Source organism: Hemicordylus capensis, chromosome 2, assembly GCF_027244095.1.
Source record: "Hemicordylus capensis ecotype Gifberg chromosome 2, rHemCap1.1.pri, whole genome shotgun sequence".
In the NCBI taxonomy this organism is placed as follows: domain Eukaryota; kingdom Metazoa; phylum Chordata; class Lepidosauria; order Squamata; family Cordylidae; genus Hemicordylus; species Hemicordylus capensis.
Window position 1 is genome coordinate 415,297,045 of NC_069658.1, and position 20,651 is coordinate 415,317,695.

Genomic DNA, 20,651 nt, shown 5'->3' on the forward strand with positions numbered 1-20,651 from the left:
CAGAAGCACCATGGTGACTGGGCAGTGGGGATTCCATATGCAGATAGGGAGGAGGAGCTTGTGATGGTTAAGGTCAGTTGGAATATAACTTACTGGTCAGAAAATGTTATTGATTGTACAGGAGTGTGTGTGTGTGTGTGTGTGTGTGTGTGTGTAGTGGGCAGGGGGTCTGAAGAGACAGGTCGTGAGGGAGAAAAGAGCCCCTTCAGGAGAAGGAAGCTGCCATTGTGTGAATTAGATGAGGAAACTAGGGAAGGAGGGAGGAAGAGAGAGAAAGGAGGGAGGCAGGGGCGCAACAAGGCTGGAGTGGGCCCAGAGACAAAATTTAAAAATGGGCCACACACACACACTTCACAATATATAGTCATGTGACTTGCCTCTGGGGGGCCCCTCGAGGCGTGGGGCCCCCAGGCAGCCACCTCCCCTTGCCTAATAGTAGTTACGCCCCTGGAGGGAGGAGACAACATACAGAGGGGGAGAGTGGAGGAGAGGGGGGGGAAAGGGAGAGGAAGAGAGAAAGAAGAAAGGACAGGCCTGAGACTGTCAGTAGCCTGAGGGGAACAAGCAGCCATGGCTGCGGCAAGGAATGGCCCAGTCAACCACTGCTGCTGTTTGGAGGCTACCAAGGCTATTGGTGAAGGGAGGCAGGCAGGCAAGGGATGGGCCCAGGCCTGTCAGCAGCCTGAGAGGGAACGAGCGGCCATGGTGGCGGTGGCAGTGAGAAAGGGCCTGGTCAACCACTGTTGCTGCTCCTGTAGGGAGGAGCAGGAGCAGGGCTCAGGTGAGGAGGTCTCTGGAGATAGGGGGCTGCAGCTGGCCAATAGGTGCCAGCAACACTGCAGCTACGACCAAGAGGGGCGAGGGGGATGGAAAAAACCAGGTGGAGTAGAAGCAAGAGTGTGGCTCAGGTAAGTGGAGAGATCTCTGAGGTGATGGGGGCTGTGGCAGGGGGGAACAATCAAGTACTAGCGCACAGATACTCTGCACAGGTTAAGCTAGTTTGGATTCAAATTCTAAATCCAATCTGATCTAATACCCAACATTGTCAGAGCCTGTAGAATCAGCATCTATTATTCAATGAATGGTGGCCATATATGGTAAATTTAAATAAGTGAATTTGAATCTGAGAAAGATCTCTTTTCTTGGGCATGGTGTCATTTTAGAATTCTGTTTGTGTTAAATATCCGTTGAGAACTGTTAATATGATTATATTGAGAATATTCTAAATATACAAAAATATATTCTGATGTAAAGAGTAGGGCATTCAGCTAATTTGGCAGGATTCTTCATGCAAAATGTGGTATCTGTAAGTAATCAGATAGTATGATATTCCTAATTTCTCCCCCCCCCCCCCAAAAAAAAACTATGAAAGAAAAATTTTCACCAGGCATATTCCAGTTTAAAAAAAAAAAGTTGTGCATTCAGTCAATTTCAGTGGCAGGATGGTGTATGCAAAATTTATCTGTTGGTCATCGGGAAATATGACCATTTCACACACAAAACATACAACAGATAGTCAACTCTTATACATCTGAGAGGAAAAGCATATTATTTTAGTTCTGTAAATGCCCGAGATGCTCCAGTGGTTTAAAACATGACAATAATTGTCACCTCTCCCTGCCAATTATCATTTGTTAGAGTCATGTCTTGAACTGTCAGCTTTCTATGTGGCCAGAATTAAAGGGTGAAGCTGAGGGTTGGTCAGTGAAAATACAAGAACATGGAGGTAGCTTCCGACAAGCTAAATGTGCCAGTGCAGAGGTTGCCAACCTTGGGTCCCCATATGTGCCCACTGCCTAGTGATGATGTAGTCCCACATCTGGGGAGGGGATCCAAGGTTCGGAATCCCTGTGCTAGGGAGGGTAAAGCTTTGGAACTGCAGCTGTTTTGTAATTATTGTAATAGAAAACCCAATAAAATTGGAACAGAACAAAAGCCAGTTAGCATATTTGCATCTTGTTTTATTTATAGTATATGACTGTTGTGCCAATGTAACAATTTAAAACAATAAATACTTAGATCATTTGAACAGGATGCATAGCTTAACTAGTTGCCTCCAAGAGAATCCTTCTGCAGCTTCCCTGGTTCATTTTAGGCATACAAGCTGGACTCTTTCAAATGTTCAAAAGTTAGTTTGTGCACAAACAGAAGATCCCCCCCATCTTCTACAACAGTCCGTCCCTGGCAACTTTTAAACTTCATACCAGAAGCCCTTTTTAGGTCCAAAGTACACATAGCAGATAGTTTCAGGATTCTTCTGCCATCCCCATCGCCCCCCACCGCCCCTTAAATAAGCAGTTCATGGGCAGCTAATATCAGGATCCGAGTGGGAAAGAGCCTTTGCTCTTTCTGGTATTTGTCTGTTCAAAACCATCACCCCCCCCCTCCCACAACTGCTTGTTCACCTGCAAGGGGTGGGCTGGGAGGAAAAGATACAGGGCCTCTCACAGAGTGGAAGCCCGAGTTTGCCACAGAAAGCACAGTCCACAGGGAGCTACAGCCAATTCTAGGACACACATTTCAACACAAACTGGCTCCAACTTGTTGTTCACTCTTTACATGTTCAGATTTTCATGTTCAGAATCAGTGTGGTGCAATATTAGTGTGGGGGGCGCCACTTCAAGACTTCCACAAAAAATGTGCTGAATGAACTTTGGCTGGTCTCCATCTCTCAGCCTAACTTACCTCTCACAGGGTTATAGTGAGGATAACAGGGAGTGGGGAGCAAGCCTTGTATGCTGAACTGAACTTCTTTAATAGTAAGGTGGGATAGCAATGTGAAATTTTAACAAGTGTATTTGGGGGAAACAATGTGGGGAATCAGCCCAGGGATGGGTCCATGCTACACATTAAAGAATCTAATCTCTAACTCAGGGGTTTTCAAGTTTGGGTCTCCTGATGTTAGATTACAATTCCCATCATTCCCAGTCACAATGGCTTTTGGCTTATGTGTCTAGAGATGATGGGAGTTGTAGTCCAACACCACCAGGGAACCCACACTTGAGAAGCCCATGCTCCAACTGAATATTTACAAACAGGCTGGGGGAACGTAAGATTCCTCCTCCCTGTAGTTCCTCTCAAGCATTGTAAAAAGATGTGCTTTATCATCAAAGTTTTCAGCAAGTTTGTATATTTAAGGAGACACAAACTTTTCAACACGTTTATTTCCACTTATTTACAATATACTCTCACACAGAGAAATGGCAGATAAGACTGAGGGCTAGACAGGTGGGAAGGATGGAGCTAAGGAGGGGGGGGGGCTTGAGCAGGTAGAGCTGAGGAAGTGCCTCAAGCACAATCCCTTTGGGAAGCACCAGTTATGAACACGTACTCGTTCTCTCAAAAACAGGATGCTTGCTGCTAATGGCTGGGACTCCCCCACATGCATGCATTTTGTACCAGAATCAATGGCAACATTCAGCAGAGTGACATTACGCTGTACATATATACAAATATCTGTACATGTGCACATACTTTTGTATGAATTACTATACAAAACTTAAAAGTGAACTCGGGTACAGACCCCATTACATGCAGGATACAGACAGGAAGTGCCACTGCTGTACTTGCATTGAACATAATTGCATCGAACATAATTATTGAACATAATGTGTAACTGTACATGTGTACATATCTGTATGTGCACTGAAACATAACATGTGAATAGGGCTTTTCCTAAGAAACAAAGAGTCATGTTACCCAGAAAGACAAGGCAGAGCTCTTGCCTGAGTCACTGAGCTTCTGTCATCAAAATTGGCATTGAGAAAGATCTCTCTTAGTGGACAAGACACAGCCTCTGCCTCCAGCTCTATAGAAAAAACAAACAAACCAAAAACCAAGGCTCTGAATTTCCTAGAGACACACCCCTATTGGCCTCTAATGTTTTTATCCCTAGTATTTTTGACCCAGAATACACATCCTGGCCCTTGAAGGGTGCAACATATATCACAACTGGCCACACTTCTCTCTGCATAGCTCCAACCTGTTCCTCGGACACTCAAGAAGCTGGAATTCAACATATAGTGGTTGGTAGGGTCTGTGCCCCCACCTGCCTCAGCTGTGTCCCAGCTATCTCAATGAGTCTGGTGCATGAGCCCTTGCTGCTCTTATTATGTGGCACTGGTCACAGGAGTGGTAGTTTCAGTGACTACCAGTGACACAACAGGAGGCCTACTATTCAGCACCTGCAATTGCTGAAAGTGGGAACACTCCATCACCATCATGAGACTTCTCCTACGCTTCTAGCCACTATTCAGCTGTCTTTCGAGGGAAGATGGTTAACTCCATTGCCAGTAGGGCTGGGGTCTCACTACAAAGATAGGCACACTATACAGCTCCAGAGGATTTAGCACCTCTGCCGCAAGAATGGGCAGGGATGAGGAAAACTAGGACCCAGAGGAATACGCACTGCCTGAAGGGGGTGGCAGGAAGGGCAGGAACCTAGCACTGGGGGGCAAACTCCAGGTCAAGACTTTGCAGGCTGTGGCCATATGAGCGCCGAGAAGTCAGGCTGAAGCAACCTTTACTTCTTTTCCCTGAAGTCAGCTTCAGGGGACTAGGAAGGCAGGAGGGAGCTCAGAACGGTTTCAGTGGGAAATTCTTCAAAGCTGTTTATGTTTGCAGTCAGCCCAGACCAAAACTCAGGATGGCACTCTCTCAATATTACCACTGTGTTGCTAACAACTTAATTGATGCAATTAGTAGCAAATTAGCTCTACACTTGGCAGCAGCACAGAACATGCCGAACACAGAAGATACATCAAGCCCAGAAGGCACCCCTGTCCCTGGCACACAGCAGGTTGCCTCCCATCGAGGACAGACAGAAGCCACAGCTGCACTGCACTTGACCTCTCCGTTAGCCCAGATGGCCTATGCCCACATTTAAGAACAGGCAGAGGAGGCCCAACCCCCTGTTTGGCCATAGCCCTGTCACAGAATACAGCCACGAATACAGGAAGAGCTGGCTGGCACAGAACCCTTGGATAAGGGCAAACTTTGTTTCTAGTCCTCATGGTTGTGGAGGAAACCTGGATTCCATGAGTAGTTCCTGCCAGCTTACTGACAGAATGCAAATACTTGTGCAAAGCACATCAAGGTTAAGGCAGATGGGCACCAGTTTCTCCCTTACACATCTCCCAAGTTCCTGTCTCTGAACTTAAGCTTGTGCTTGTAAGATACACCACCCATTGCAACAACTGGTCAGTGTGGAGGGAGAGCTCCCACCCATGTAGGTCACGGGCGGAGAGGGTTGGGCCAGGCCACCCATGGTCAAAAGAGGCAGTCACGTTTTGCCTTCACCACTGCAGCAGCCCCAAGTATGCCCCAACTGAATGAAGAGCAGCCCATTCCCTTCTATGAAAGAAAGTGGTGCACACAGGAACTGCCTCTTCTGGCTTCAGCTCTTAAGAACCAAGCCAGTCCCTATTTGCAGCATCCAACCCTAGGATGCTTCTTGGTCACTCTGCAACACAACATGGTCTTGGGAACCAGTGGGCATGGACAAGGCAATGCCAGCAGTCTGACTAAAATAGCTATGCATACAACCCCTCCCCTCCAATGAGACAAGAGAAGACTCTCTCCTGCCCCATCCAAGCCCTCTCCCTCATCTGTCTGCCCACTGCCTCTTGCTCATCTCAGCTGCAGCAGGAGTCCTGCAATATGGAGAACAGGGCAGGTGGGCTCCCCTTCGCCATGCACCTTAAAATAAAAAGTGAGCCAGAGATGTCATGCTCTCACTCAGGAGTGAAGCTCATCCACATGAGCTGAGCTTTTACATAAGCAAACAGTGTTGTAGGAGAGGCCCTAGCTCACATGCTCCTGGAGGAAAAATGGGGAGCAGCCACCACTGATGAATCGGGGCTCGCCCCGCCATCCCTTACCTTTATGCATCCTGCCCACTCCCACCCTAATGCTTGCACCATTTGTAGAAAGGCTTCACCATCACAAGCACAGCCCAATCCAAAATTAATCTTCATGTTCCTCTGTCTTCAGCCTTGCTAATCAGTTTTAATTTGCACAATTCATCGCAACATCAAAGATTTTGAGACACAACAGCACAGAAGTCCAGGCCTCTCCTCCTGTTAAACCGGCAGCGGGCACGCAAATGACTACGTATGCATTCAAGTGGACAGCCAGTAGCAGCAGCACGCCGCACAATCATTTGCCGAGATGTTGCTTCATCATCTCCCTTCATGGGGTGAAACCCAGCAGCAGCATCCTTAAAGTCAGAGATGCACAAAGCTTCAGCCCACCTGCAACCTTCCGGAAGAGGAGAGGGCGGGGAAAGGTGGAAAAGGTTGTCTCCATCTCATCCTCCCAGCTAGCAAGAGCAGACAGACTGGCTCCTCAATGGGGAGACCTTCAAGATGAGGCTGTCTAGACCAAAATTTGAAAAAGGAGTTGGCAGCATGGAGCGATATACAAGATGAACGTAGCAACGACGCACTGAAACCAAGAACTGTCCTGGTCGAGCCTGTAGCTACAGTGCCAAGGAATTAAGGCCCCTCAGTTCTGTTGTCCGCACTGGGAAGCAGGATGAGAGATTAGAGCACCTGCTGGAAAAGTTAATTCATTCTGTGAAACAGAAACTTAGCTAAGCATTAAAAGGGCACCCAATGGCTATGCTGAACACACCACCTCACTAGCCAAGCTGGGTAAATAGGGGGCCCTTCACATTAACAGGCCAGGCAATGCTCTGGAAACTTTGGAGCCCCCTTCAATGAAGTCAGGACACTGCTGGAACCTGCCTGCAAAGAACCTTAACTATCCCAGCAGCTCTAACACGAGCAAAGGCAATTTCCCCTGTTCTGGCCTCTTTAAGCACCATAGAGGAAGAACAATCCCCTCTCGGATTTTCTTCTGACCAGCAGCCTCTCCAAAGAGATATTCAGCACAACAAAGCAACCCACCCTCCACATTTTAAGATGCTGGCAATCTTCCTGTAAGGCTGGGGGCTTTGTGCTGGTGGCCCAGGGTGCAAAGCCGATCAGCAGCCTCTCAGGAAGTGGCTTTTGGCAGGGAGCAGGCCCAGGCCCAGCTCCCCGAGGAGCTTGGGCTCATCTATCACAACCACCACAGGAAGGACAGACAGACAGCAAGACACACCACCATGGCTAGGATCCCCATAGTTCCTTGAGGCACAAGCAGGCCGCCCTCCCCTTCTTCAGGCCACGGTTCATGGGCTTCAACAGGGGCTGCTCCTGAGGCAAGGACTACCCCACATGGCTTTGAGGGGCTGTGTCAGGGAGCTTCACTCCCCACAACTCCCCATGTAGCCCTTTGGATAGCAGCCCACGCAGAGTGAAGTGGCCAATCACAAACTGCTTGTTCTGTCCAAGACAAGAGACCGAGCAGGAGGCACACAAGAGGGCAGTTACAGCATATGCAGTTTGTGGTCAGACTAGAAAGGCTGTCAGTTGGGATGTGGGAACCAGTTTCACAGCCTTATTTGTTTTCATAAAAGCAGTCCCAAAGAGGATCCCGATCATGCCTGACCCTAGGTAGTAGGCAGTTTCAGCCACAGATGTGCCAGCCATGGGCAAGTCTGCAGAAAACAGGAGAGACAACTCCCGCTTAGTTAGCACTGAAATGGCTGAATGGACTACGACTCTCATCATCCCCAACCACAGTGGCCAGGGATGATTGGAGTTGTAGTCCACCAACAGCTGGAGGGCTGAAGTTGTGCAGCCCTGTTCTAGTCCAACAGAAGGTTTATATTGAATGAGCTTCTCAGTTTTGCTTCTACATTTCAGCATGATCATATAGCACAACACGACTTTATGGAAACGCCTCCAGGCATCTACTGAAGCCTCCTCTTTTTGCAGTCAGGCACTCTCATCCAGTTTGCATTGCCTCCCCAACACACAAGTGTATGAAGGCAGAGGCACAAGACGTTTCCCATCCACTAGCAGAAATACAAGGTTAGCATAAATATTTCTTCTCTCTTATGTGAATGCTGCATGCCTTCTATTAGAATTAAACCCAGATTCAGCAGACAAGATTGAGATCATTCAGTCTTTGCATTGCTTTAAGGATCCTCTGAAAGAACCAAACATTGTAAGCAGGACATGGAAACACTTAAAAGGGTTTAGATAGCACCCTGGCAAGTATTGCTTTCTTTCCCCTATTTGCTACACTAGGCAACTTCTGTTATTCTTTACACAGACTAATGCAATACCATCTAAGTGGTCAATAAACTGATGTTTACCAGATAACATTTTTTTCTCCATCTGGCTCCCAAAACAAGATATTTGCTTTTATATGCATGTGAAAAATTACTAGGCTCTGCTAACCTATAGCAATTTCATGCCTCTTCTCCTGTTGGACTCTCCACAGAATGCTGAGTACGTTGGAAGAGGGGAAGAAGTGTTACAGTGGAAGCTAAAGAAAAATCCACATATTTCACTCCCCAAAAAATAAGGCAACAAGTTGCAAGAGGCACCACTGAAAACCAACAACACATCTAGAATCACAGGTCAGCTGCCACCAAAGGAAAACCATGGACCAGAAGAACTAGCCCTTGCTGGCTTCCACAAAGTTACATTCAGCCGCCTCTCTGTTACACTCAGTAGTGAACAGACACTTATGTAAACTTGTGCATATATGGATTAAACTTGGATATAAATACACCGAGGAGTCCCTCCCGTCAAAGAACATAAATAGATCCGTGACCCCACCCTCCCAGTTCTGTAAACATTTGGCAATACATATATATACATACACAGATTGCTTCCAGCAAACTAATGTGCAAAATATGGCCGCCTCATACAGGGGACAAGCAATGAGGTATATCGTGTCTGTGTGTGGGTTACCCGTAAGCTACTTCAGACCTGCTGTGCAGGGCTCTAGGTGGTTGCACACCCATCCTGAGTTGGCCTGAAGATCCTGACAACCCCCTGCCCATCCACACCAACCGTGTGGTTTCAGACGGAGAAAAAGAAACATCACATCAGGATGCAGCTGCGCTGTTCACCATATGAGTTGTCCACACGGTCTATTTCTTCAATGATCTTTGTGAAGATACCTTGAGTCATCTGAGAGACAGAAAGAGGGAGAAGTGTCCGTTTACCATTGTTTCCATGTTTTAACTTTGTTTTTGTGTTTTATTGTAAACCTCCCAGAGACGCGAGTGTTGGGGGACGTACAAATATGCTGGATAAATAAATAAAAAGTTACGCAAGGATGAGAGCAGGATCAGAGCTGCTCTCCTTGATGAAGATGACTGGGGGAAATCTCCATCCTCTCTACGGGGGAGATACTTAAAGGTGATGTCTAGTGAGGCCATGAGTCATGTTGGACCCAAACAAAGTTGTCGAATCTGACATGCCCTCTGTTGGAACTGTTGGGAGCCTTCCTGCTGTTGCTGCCGCACTTCATCAGAGATCTGACCTGTCTGTCGGACCTCCCCGCTGCTCTCTCCTCTGCCTTCTTACATTTTTCTGGGTGGGGCAAGGGACAGGGCTGCATGCTGTTTTATCTTCACTCCAGAGGGAGCATGTGCACACACACACACACACACACACACACACACACACACGTGCACTCGCACACCCCTTCTGTAGCTTGAGTTTTAAAATGGACCTTTCCCCCTTTAATTACACTAAGTTCTCTAGCAGCACTTCAGGGAACCAGTTTTTTCTGAAGCACCAGTCATGGCTTCAGCCCCAGGAGAAGATTCCATTTCCCAGAAGCCTCCTGTGTCACTCAAGCACCTAGTTTAACAGAAAAAAGTCCACTTTAAACTCACACCACAGAAGGTGCATGTGTGTGCAGGCACGTCTGCACGCATGCTCCCTTTGGAGTGAAGATAAAGCAACATGCAGCCCTGTCCTTTGCTCCCCACCCAGAAAAAGCTACGGAGGAAGAGAGAGGGCAGTGGGTAGAGTCCAACTGACACGTCAGATTCCTTACACCAACAAATTTATTTATTTATTTGATTGATAGATTGATTGATATACCGCCCGATTGATTGATTGATTGATATACCGCCCTTCCAAAATGGCTCAGGGCGGTTTACAGTTAAAACAAACCACTAAAAACAGTAAAGAGCTAAAACAAATTAAAAACAACATAACAACTAACAATTTAAAAACATTTTAAAACAATTAAACCATGACAGTAATTAAAAACCCCGAAATCAGGTTTTAAATTTTAAAATAAACCAGATTTAAAAACCCTCAAAACTTAGGATACTGAGTAAGCTTGGGTGAAGAGATGGGTTTTCAGGTGTTTTTTGAAAATTGCCAGAGATGAGGAGGATCGTATCTCAGCAGGGAGCACATTCCACAATCTCGGGGCAGCGACCGAGAAGGCCCGTCTCTGTGTCGCCACCAAACGAGTTGGCAGTAACTGGAGACGGATCTCCTCAGATGACCTCAATGGGCGGTGGGTCTTGTAATGAAGAAGACGCTCTCTTAGATACCCAGGGCCTAAGCCATTTAGGGCTTTGTAAGTTATAACTAGCACTTTACATTTCGTCCGGAAACCTATTGGCAGCCAGTGTAACTCCATCAGTAAAGGAGTAACATGGTCTCTCCGAGATGACCCAGAGACCAACCTGGCTGCCGTGTTCTGAACCAACAGAAGTTTCCAGACTATATACAAAGGCAGCCCCACGTAGAGCACATTACAAAAGTCCAGTCTGGAGGTTACCAACAGATGTACCACAGTTTTGAGGTCACTGATCTCGAGAAACAGGCGCAGCTGGTGTATCAGCCGAAGCTGATAGAAAGCACCCCTGGCCACCGCCTAAACCTGAGAAACCAGGGAGAGGTGTGAATCCAGAAGTACTCCCAGACTGTGAACCTGTTCTTTTGGGGAAGTGTGACCCCATCTAGAACAGGTAGATCAAAATCATCTCTGGAGTTCTGACCCCGCACAATAAGTACCTCTGTCTTATCTGGATTCAGCTTCAGTTTATTCTCCCTCATCCAGCCCATTACTGCTTCCAGGCAGGCATTTAGAGAGGATATGCCAGCTCCTGAAGAAGTTGGCATGGAGAAGTAGATCTGTGTGTCATCAGCGTACTGGTAACACCCAGCTCCAAATCCCCTGATGATCTCTCCCAGCGGTTTCATGTAGATGTTAAAAAGCACTGGAGAATGTACGGAGCCTTGAGGGATGCCATACTTAAGCTCAGATCTCAAAGAGCAGCAGTCTCCAATCGACACCATCTGGAATCTGTCCAAGAGGCAGGAGCAGAACTACTGTAAAACAGCACCTCCCACCCCCAACACTCTCAGACATTCCAGAAGGATACTATGGTCAATAGTATCGAAAGCCGCCGAGAGATCCAAAAGGACCAACAGAGTCACACTTCCTCTGTCAACTGCCAATTGGAGATCATCCATCAAGCCGACCAAGGCAGTCTCCACCCTGTAGCCTGCCCGAAAAGCAGTTTGAAATGGGTCTAGATAATCCGTTTTCTCCAAGACCGCCTGGAGCTGAGAGGCCACCACCCTCTCAATTACCTTGCCCAGCCATGAGAGGTTGGAAACAGGCCTATAATTGCTCAACTCTGAGGGATCTAATGCAGGCTTCTTTAGAAGAGGTCTAATGATTGCCTCCTTAAGACAAGGAGGCATCCTGCCCTCCCTCAGAGAAGCATTTATGATTTCTACCAGGCCGCCTACAACAGCCTCCCTACTAGATCAAACAAGCCATGTTGGACAAGGGTCAAGAGAACAAGTGGTAGGCCTCACCGCCCCAAGCAGCTTGTCCACATCCTCAGGAGTCACAAACTGAAACCGATCCAGTCGAATCGCATAAGAGGAGTTGCTGGACACCTCCAGTTCAGGCATGAAATTAACTGTGGAGTCTCCATCTAGATCGGCCTGAATCCGAGAGATTTTATCTGCGAAAAACTCTTTAAACACATCACAGCGGGTAACTAATGACTCCAAATTCTGGTTCAAGGGAGGAGAGGGGGCGGATACCAGTCCCCTCACAACCCTGAACAACTTCGCTGGGCGTGAACTTGCAGAGGCAATACGGGCAGAAAAGAAACACTTCTTTGCAGTATGTATTGCCTGAGCATAGATCTTTAAATGTGCTCTATGTCGTAGTCTGTCGGATTCGAGTCAAGTCTTTCTCTACTTGCGCTCCAGTCGCCTACCTTGCCGCTTTAGCCCTCGCAGATCTTCTGTATACCAAGGGACCAGTTTTGAAGCGGGTCGGAGGGGACGCTTGGGGGCAATCGTGTCTACTGCCCTGGTGAGCGAGTTGTTCCAGTTCTCAACCAGGGCATCAACAGGATCACCAGCAAAGCCAACATTGAATCCCTCCAAGGCTTCTTGGAATCTTACTGGATCCAATAACTTCTTCGGGCGGACCATTCTAATGGGCCCCTTGCCCCTGCAGAGGTGGGAAGTGGTTGTAAGCCCCACCTTAACCAGCTGGTGGTCCGTCCATGACAATGGGGAGATCAAAGGAGTCCCCACCCACGGAACACCAAATCAAGAGTAGAAGACCAAATCAAGTGTGTGACCTGCAATATGCGTCGGTCCAGAGACCACTTGGGATAGGCCCATAGTTATCATGAACTACGTTATGAACTCTTGAGCTGCCCCGGACAAATTGGTCCCAAAATGAACATTGAAATCCCCCAGCACCAAAAGTCTGGGAGACTCCAATGCAAGTTCTGCGACCAAGTCCGTGAGCTCAGTGAGGGATTCCGTTGGGCAGTGGGGCGATCGGTACACCAACAGAAGTCCCAATCTATCCCTGGTCCCCAAACTCAAGTACACACATTCAATATGGTCTGATACCCTAACAGGGACCCTCGTGAGGGAGATGTTATCCTTATAGACCACAGCCACTCCACCTCCCCGCCCATGTCCCCTCACCTGCTCCTCTACAGAATATCCTGGAGGGAGAAGCTGGGACCAGACTGGACCACTAGCCTCCCCCAACCAAGTCTCGGAGATACACACCAGGTCGGCCCTTTCATCCATAATCAAATCATGGATGAGCTCAGGTTTATTTTGGACAGACCTGGCATTGCAGAGGAGCAAGGTAAGGTTATGTGGGTTGTTGGCAGTGCTCCCTGAGGTCAAAGAGCTGGCAAGACAGCCGGAAGGAGAGACAGCTAATAAATTTCTGACTACCCGTCCCCTGGAGCAACCTGCTGACCTGCCAACGTTTCTTCTTCTATTACCCACCACCACCGGAATAGCTGCCCCATAGTCAACGAAGGTGCCCCCTGTTTCCCCATCTCCAGATGAACCCAAACACATTGCAGCAACTTCAACCCAATTCCCAAACAGCTAAAACTAATTAAACAGAAGCCCTCAAGCCCTCGCCCTTTGTTCTCCCCCGAAGTGGCTCCCCCAAAGGGGCGACCCCCTTTGGTGTCGCCCCTTCGGTGGCGACTCCGCCAGTGGTGGGCCCGCCACCACAAGCAGCCTCCTATAAAGCCCAAGACTGAGCAGATGACCCGAGGAACAGCTGAGTCACTCAGGGGCTGCTCCTAGTCCTGCACTCACTCCCCACAGATGTTACCTACAGGCAGCAACCCCACAGGGGAAGCAGGAGTAGGCAGGCAGCAGCAGAAGGAGCCCCCAAGACCCACCTGGTCTCACACCCCAGGCAGTATTGGATGGGAAGCAGATGGACTTCTCTCGCTCCTCTGCTGGGCTTCTGACATGGCAGTTGGGAGAGCCTGACATGGCTCCTCCCAACAGTATCATTGGCCCAGTTCGGACATACAGTTTAACTGCAATTAAAGCTAATAGTGTTTGTAACTAGAGTATGCTTAAATGTGGAAAACCCCAGTTAAGTCTAAAAAGTTAACTCCAATCTACCCTAACTCCAATTTGAACCTGAGATTTTCCCCATGGTTCGTTGCCGATAACTGCGGCCCAGCCCCTTCCCCTTTTGGGGTTAGATGCCCACAGAGGCTAGCTCATCAGCAGGACAGGTGATTGAGGAGAGTCTTGGGTCAGCTGAGATCCTCCTTCAAGGAAACCTCTGCCCGACCCAGGGCTCAGTGTCCAAGCATGAGAATGACAGACCAAGGGGACACCCCCAGACCGCTCATGAGAGGGACCATCAGAAGAGAAGTGAGCTGGCCTGGCAAATCTGCCATGATGCCAGACAGCAAAACATCCACCTTCTCCACTTAATACCTCCCTCACAAGAGCATCAGACCGGAGCATTGGTCACTCACCGTGAAGGCTCCTTTTTGCTGCAGGGTCCAAGGGCATCTCACATGTGGGTTCTGTGATCCCATGTGACTCCAGAGGCAGGACTGTTAATTAGTTTCGCTTTTGAGGCTGGGAGAAGCTAACTCACCTCAGTTCTTTTAGGCCAAGATGCAATAGGTACTTCAAACTCTAAGAATCTGGTAGAAAGTACGAACAACATGATGTCAACAAAGAACCTGACCAGATAACTGCCGCCATTCCTGTATGGCAATGTGGACAATAATTAAAATTATTATAAAATAAGTTGTTCAGAAAAATTTGCAGACTATGATCCCCAGGTTCCTGGACAGTATACAACGGCATCAAGGGTGGGTCAAGGCACCCTTGGACCCCACAGCAAGAAGGAGCCTTCATGGTGAGTGACCAATGCTCCGTTCTCTGCTGCTGGAGTCCAAGGGCGTCTCACATGTGGGGACATACCACAACCCTAGAACCAACTGTGGGGGGTGGGGGAGAAGCCGGGCGCTTACTGTGCAGGAAGGACCTTTTGTAGGACATGCCTCCCAAAGCCACCTGAGTGGAGGAAAAGGCACCCAATTTATAATGTTTGGTGAACGTGGAAGGTGCCTGCCAGGTGGTTGTTCTGCAGATATCTTGGACAGGGGCGGTGGCTGAAAGCAGCTGAGGCCACTGCAGACCTCGTGGGATGGGCAAGAATTTTTGTGGGTGCCCTGAGAATTTTGGGATTCATAGGCTAGTGTTATGCACGCCTTCAGCCACCAAGCTATGGTGGTGGGTGCAACAGGTTGCCCCATAGATTGTGGCAAAAAAGAAAACAAAAAGACTCAGAAGACCCAATGTGTTTAGTTCTCTTAATGCAAAGTTTAAGGCACTTGCACACATCTAGCTTGTGCCAGGCCTCCTCCGCCGGATAGACGGGCTTTGGACAACAGAGGACAAAATATCTTGAGACATATGGAAAGGAGAAGCCATTTTGGGTCAAAAAACAGTGTCTGGAATCAGTTTCACAGAGTCTTCAGAAAAAAATACAAAGGTTTTTATGTATAGAAAGGGTCCTGAGCTCAGACACCCTGCGTGCAGAGGTAATGGTGACGAGGAATGCCAATTTGAAGGAGAGTATGCGCAATGGAATTGAGGAAAGGGGTTCGAAGGGAGAACCCTGGAGAGCCTTAAGAATGGTATGCAAGTTCCAGTTGGGAAAATGATGGACCACTGGAAGGAACAGGAGGGTAGCACCCTTCAGGAAACATTTTAGGTGAGGATGACGCTGCATGGTTCTCTTTGATGTCCCCGCGATGAGGCCCACTAAGGATGCGGCTTGGCATTTCAAGGTATTTGCAGCCAGTCCCTTATCCAGTCCATCTTGCAAAAATTGCAACAGGTGTTTCATGGTGGCGGACCCTCTGAGTACTCCGTGACGTGTTGACTATCTTCAGAAGGCTCTCCACATATAGTGGTAGATCTTGTTGATGGATGGCCATATGGATGCTAACTTAGTATCGAGGACTGTGGCCAAATAGCCATGTTGTCCTAGGGTGCGCCGTTCAGTTTCCAGGCGGCTAGCTGTAACCAGCCTGGATCTGGATGATATGCTAGACCTTGTCAAAAAAGATCTGGCGTGATGGGAAGCATCAGATGTAGTTGAGTGGCCAGGTTGGTGAGTTCTGCGAACTACGGTCTCCTGGACCAAAACAGGGCCACTAGGATGAGTTGTGCCCTCTGAATCTTGACTCTACACAGCACGCATGCTAGGAGTGAGGTGGGAGGAAATGCATACAGGAGGTTATCCAGCCATTGGGATGAGAGTGCGTCTATCACTTCTGCCTGGTGACATGGGAACCTCGTGAAGAAGTGAGGAACTTGTGCGTTTGTTGAGGTTGAGACTCCATTCCCCCGGGAGCAGGTCTGAGTGGCTCTGACTGCTACTATGTTCAGGTCACCCTGAACATGGTGAGCTGACTCAGGGATGCCATGTGGTGGTCCGCCCATTGAACTAGTAGGACTGTTACTACTTGCAGGGACCTGGACCTTGTTCCCCCTTGGCAGTTTATGCGTGCTTTCGCTGTGGTGTTGTCCATGCAGATGAGCACATGGCAGTGGAGAATCATGGATTCAAATTCCCGTACTGCCAATCAGATGGCTCTGAGTTCCAGCCAGTTGATGCTGTGCTGGCGTTCCTGTGTCAACCACCTGCCCTGAGCAGACCAGTGTAGAGAGTGAGCTCCCCAGCCCCTCTTGCGGGCGTCTGTGGTGATTATGATCCTGGGAGGATTCAGGAACCCTTTGCCCACTGACAAGTGGGGAGGAGTGATCAACCAGCATAGGGAGTGTCGTACTGATGGTGTCAAGGTTACTTGCCTGTTAGACTTCACTGTGATGTCCGCATGGAAGGGTAGCAGGAACCACTGCAGAGGCCTCAGGTGGAAGCAGGCCCATGGGACTGACTCCAAGGTTGCCACCATCAGGCCTAGTAGCCTGGAAAGGGTGAACTCAGGTCCTTGTGGACTTCTGTCTCCAGGGCTTATCTGCATTCCTGTGGGAGGAATAGCTGGATGTGCTGAGTGTCTATGAGCACTCTCAGATGAAGAATCTGGTGCCTCAGTTGTAACTAGCTCTTTTTCCTGTTGATCAGGAACCCGTGACTGCCGAGGGCCCGAAGGGTGGCTTGTAGGTCCTTCTGGGATGTCTGACTTGTCATGGATTTGATGAGTAGATCATCCAAGTACCCATAAATCCTCACACCCTTGAGCCACAGGTGCGCTATCACAGGTGCCAAGACCTTTGTGAATATGCGCAGAGCCGATGAGACACCAAATGGTAGCGCTCTGTATTGGTAATGCACCCCTGAGTACAGGAAACACAGGAAGTGGCAACTGTCCTGGTGGTTCAGAACGTGAAGATAAGCCTCCTTGAGGTCGATGGACATGAGAAAGTCCAAGTGGTGGACTGCCTCTGTGATGGATCTCATGGACTCCATATGAGAGGTGTGTTTTTGTACAAAGCGGTTCAGGTGTTTTAAGTCTAACACAGCCCACAGGGAACTGTCCTTTGGTATGGTGAATATTATGGAGTAAACCCCTGAGCCTTGCTGGTATAGTGGGACGGGTTTCACGGCTCCTATTGCCAGAAGATGGCGAATTGCCTCCTGTAGACCTTGATGTTTTTCCTGGCGTCGGGAGGTCGGGGTGAGTAAGAATTTGTGAGGAGGTCGGCTGGCCAGCTCTACTGAGTAGCCCTTCTTGATGGTGGAAAGCACCCACTGGTCTGATGTGGTGGCCTCTCAGATGCGCCGGTGAGAGGAGAAGCGACCACCAAGGAGCACCTCTCCTGCCCCATCATGCCAGTTGTTTAGACTGCTTGTTTTGGACAGCGAATGAGGCCCTATTTCAGAAGGCCTGCCTGGTTGTTCTAGATCTACCCTAGTAGGGACGCTGGGATCTGAAACCCCTGTCTCGGCCTCCAAGGGGGAGTGAAAGGAGCAAAAGGAATGCCCTCCTTGAAGACGGTCCTGTTTTTGTTTTATGCAGGAGGCATGGATCTCTTTTTATCTTTAGACTCCACCAAGATGTCCTTTAAGGCCGCGTCACCAAACAGCTTTTCGCCATCATAAGGAACTGTGGCTAGGTTGGCCTCTGACGCAGCATCTACCCGTCAGTACTTCAGCCACAAGTTGTGGCGGCCTACCACCGAGGACGTGGCTGGTCTAGAGGCAAAACACAGGCAGTCAAGAGTCTGACATCAATGCTTGCGCCTTGTGCAGCTTTAATAGGGTTTGGAGCAGTCTGGCTGGGTCTGAGGGTGGATCCTGGATTAAGTCATCCTGCCAGATTAGAGACCATAGACGCTGTTGATTTATTTGTACGTTTGAGGGCCCCTTCCAAGTGTTTGTCTGTGGGGTCCTTAAGGGCTGACTCCCCGTCCCTGGCCAGAATTAAGCCGGAAAGAAGTTGGGACAATCGGGGCATCCGTAGGAGCTGTAGTGAAGATTTCATTCCCCTCTTACTGGAAAGTATAAAGCCTATTTGCGACCACACTAGCCCTTTTTGAGGAGGTGGATAGGGACCATTCTGTTTCAATCGCTTCCACAAACTGTTTTGGGAGTGGGAGAGACTTATTAGAGGTCTTTGCCCCTGGAAACACCAGGGTGCTTTTCCCTGTTGGTTGAGCCTCTTGAGAGGTGGGCTAAGACCTAGGGCGTTTATGGTCTTGGACATGAGGGGCGCCACATCTACTGGTTGGAAAATTCTGATGGGTGCTTCAGAGGACGCTGGTGCTTGGCTGTCAGACCCTTCGCCCTCAGATCTTGGTTGCACAGGATCTCCCCCACCCAGTGGAGACGTAGGGTCATCCTCTATAGGAATGACTGGAATGGGCTAAAGGAGGAGGTCCTTGAGGGGTCTCTTGAGGAATTTCGGTGGGTATGGCCCCTGTACCCCCTGGGGTTGGTACTCTGGGGTTAGGGGAACCATGATCAGAGAGCCCAGATGAGTGTACACTGCACTCCCTCTGTCTAGATCTGGCTTTTTAAGACTTTTTCACATGCTTTCTTTTTTTTCTTAGCCTTTTTCGCTTTTTGGACTTCAATTTATCATATTTCTCAAAGGAACCTGCCAATAAGTCCTCAAACCATGACCCCCAGGTAGGTGGCATATCCCCAAGCATTTGAGTTAAAGTCTGGGTTGTGGTTAAATTCGGGGTCAGACTAGATGACCTTGAGGGTCCCGGGGCAAGGGGAGCAGCAGATTCAGTAGACCCATCATGGGCCGAGCGCACCAATTCAGATGTGCCAGTTGTAGCTGAGCTCCTCATCACCACCATGCTGGGCGGGGAGGGAGAACAATTGCTTCCTAAGAGAAGTGCCCGCTGCCATGGTCTCAGGCGTTGTCCCCGCCTTACTTTGTGTCTTCTTGGGGGCCTTCTGGCCAGAAGGCACCATTACCGGCGGGATTGGGCCCGCAAGGCCTTCCACGCACCCTGCGAGGCCTCGATGGGCGTGCGGGGGTAGCGGGAATGCCGCTGCTGCTGGCGGTCAGCAGGTAGGGCTGGAAGGCAGCAGCAATGAAGTCGATGCTCAGGTTGCTGCCCCACCCTGTGCAATGGCCGCTGGCCCCGTTTGCTGCTCCAGAATGCCGCCGAACAGCTGATTAGGGATGTGCACAAACCTGTTCAGAGGCCCTTTTACAGGCCTCTAAACAGGTTCGAACACGGGGCTGGTTTGAAGTTCAAAGGCCCCAGGGGTGACGCTTTAAGGACAGGGGGAGGGTGCACTTACCCCTCCCACCACTTCCCCCCTGCCGGCATCATTTTTTCATAAAAACCTTCGGGGAGGCAGCATACGTCCCTGCCGCCCCGTTGCCCTCCTCGGCCGGAAGTACCGGGTGCGCGTGTGCCCGTCGCGTGCGCGTACGTACACATCCGACAGGCGCAGGGGCATCCTGTACTTCCAGCTGAGGAGGGCAATGGGGCGGCAGGGACGTATGCTGCCGCCCTGAAGTTTTTTATGAAAAAATGATGCCAGTGGGGGGAAGCGGCGGGAGGGGTAAGTGCACCCTCCCCCCGCCCTTAAAGCATCACCCCTGCCACTTCCGAACCGCCCAGCCATGGTTCTGTGCACATCCCTACAGTTGATTGTGGGTGGCAGCGCATTTGGAGCATTGCAGCTGAGAACGGAGGCTGCCGATGAAGTCTGCCTAGTAGGGGGCCGGGCGGCAGCTCTGAAAGCCAAGAGATGGCCTGAACCTTTCTTCCCCCTCAATATGGAGGACCCTGACGGCCCTTTTCATGCAGTATAAAGAAGAAGGGAGAAGGGCAGAAAAAGTGGGAGGGAGGCTGCGAAGTGGAGGCCAAGTTCGCAGGAAGGAGAGAAAAAACTCAGGAGAGTTGGGAAGGAGCTGCCTGGAGCCTCGCAGGACTAAAAGAACCGAGGTGGGTTAGCAACTCCCAGCCTCAAAAGCGAAACTAATTAACTTAGTCCTGCCTCTGGAGTCATATGGGATCACATAACGCACATGAGACACTCTTGGAGTCCAGCAGCAGAGAACATGGGTGCTCTGAACATCCTCTGAGCGAGGATGGTTTCTGGCTCGCGGCCGCGGGGACTGCTAGCCCAAGGAACACATTCCTAGTCTTGGGGGCCACAGGCAAGCTGCCACGACACTGCGCCCCCATCCTACCCACATCTCAATGTGCACATGTATACCCTTTCCAGCCCCCTGGAGTGGCAACCACCCGCTGCAGCACTGTCTGGGGAGCGGGTGGGGCTCCCGTCCATCCCCGAGCCTGCAAATCTGCATATAGCGATGGTGCGGGCCAGAGTCCTGGATGGGCAGAGAGGTTCATGGCTCGATCTGCCCCTCCAGAAGCACCACACATGCACCAGAGATAGGGGAGAGGGGGCCTCTAGATGCCCTCTGGGTGCTTGCAGGTCCAACACAGGTGAGGAGTGTGGGGAGGTTGCGGGGGGGGGGGAATCCATTCTATTTTTTCAAC

At 49.7% G+C, this 20,651-nt stretch overlaps 1 protein-coding gene and 1 long non-coding RNA gene across 5 annotated transcripts in view; one reads left to right on the plus strand and one right to left on the minus strand.

Moving 5' to 3' along the window:
* LOC128342852 (uncharacterized) overlaps positions 1-9,184 on the plus strand; it is a 40,457-nt gene extending 31,273 nt beyond the window's left edge. The window contains exon 3 of the long non-coding RNA XR_008315197.1: positions 8,335-9,184. This is a non-coding gene — a long non-coding RNA (uncharacterized LOC128342852). The remainder of the gene's footprint in view (positions 1-8,334) is intronic.
* Positions 1,945-20,651, minus strand: part of RHEBL1 (RHEB like 1) — a 36,532-nt gene continuing 17,825 nt past the window's right edge. For 2 of the 4 annotated variants that reach the window (XM_053290876.1, XM_053290874.1), the window contains one exon: positions 1,945-9,032. In XM_053290876.1, coding sequence (XP_053146851.1) covers positions 8,943-9,032 — 90 coding nt within the window. In that variant the 3' untranslated portion in view covers positions 1,945-8,942. The remainder of the gene's footprint in view (positions 9,033-20,651) is intronic. The other 2 variants (XR_008315196.1, XM_053290875.1) reach the window with 2 other exon arrangements.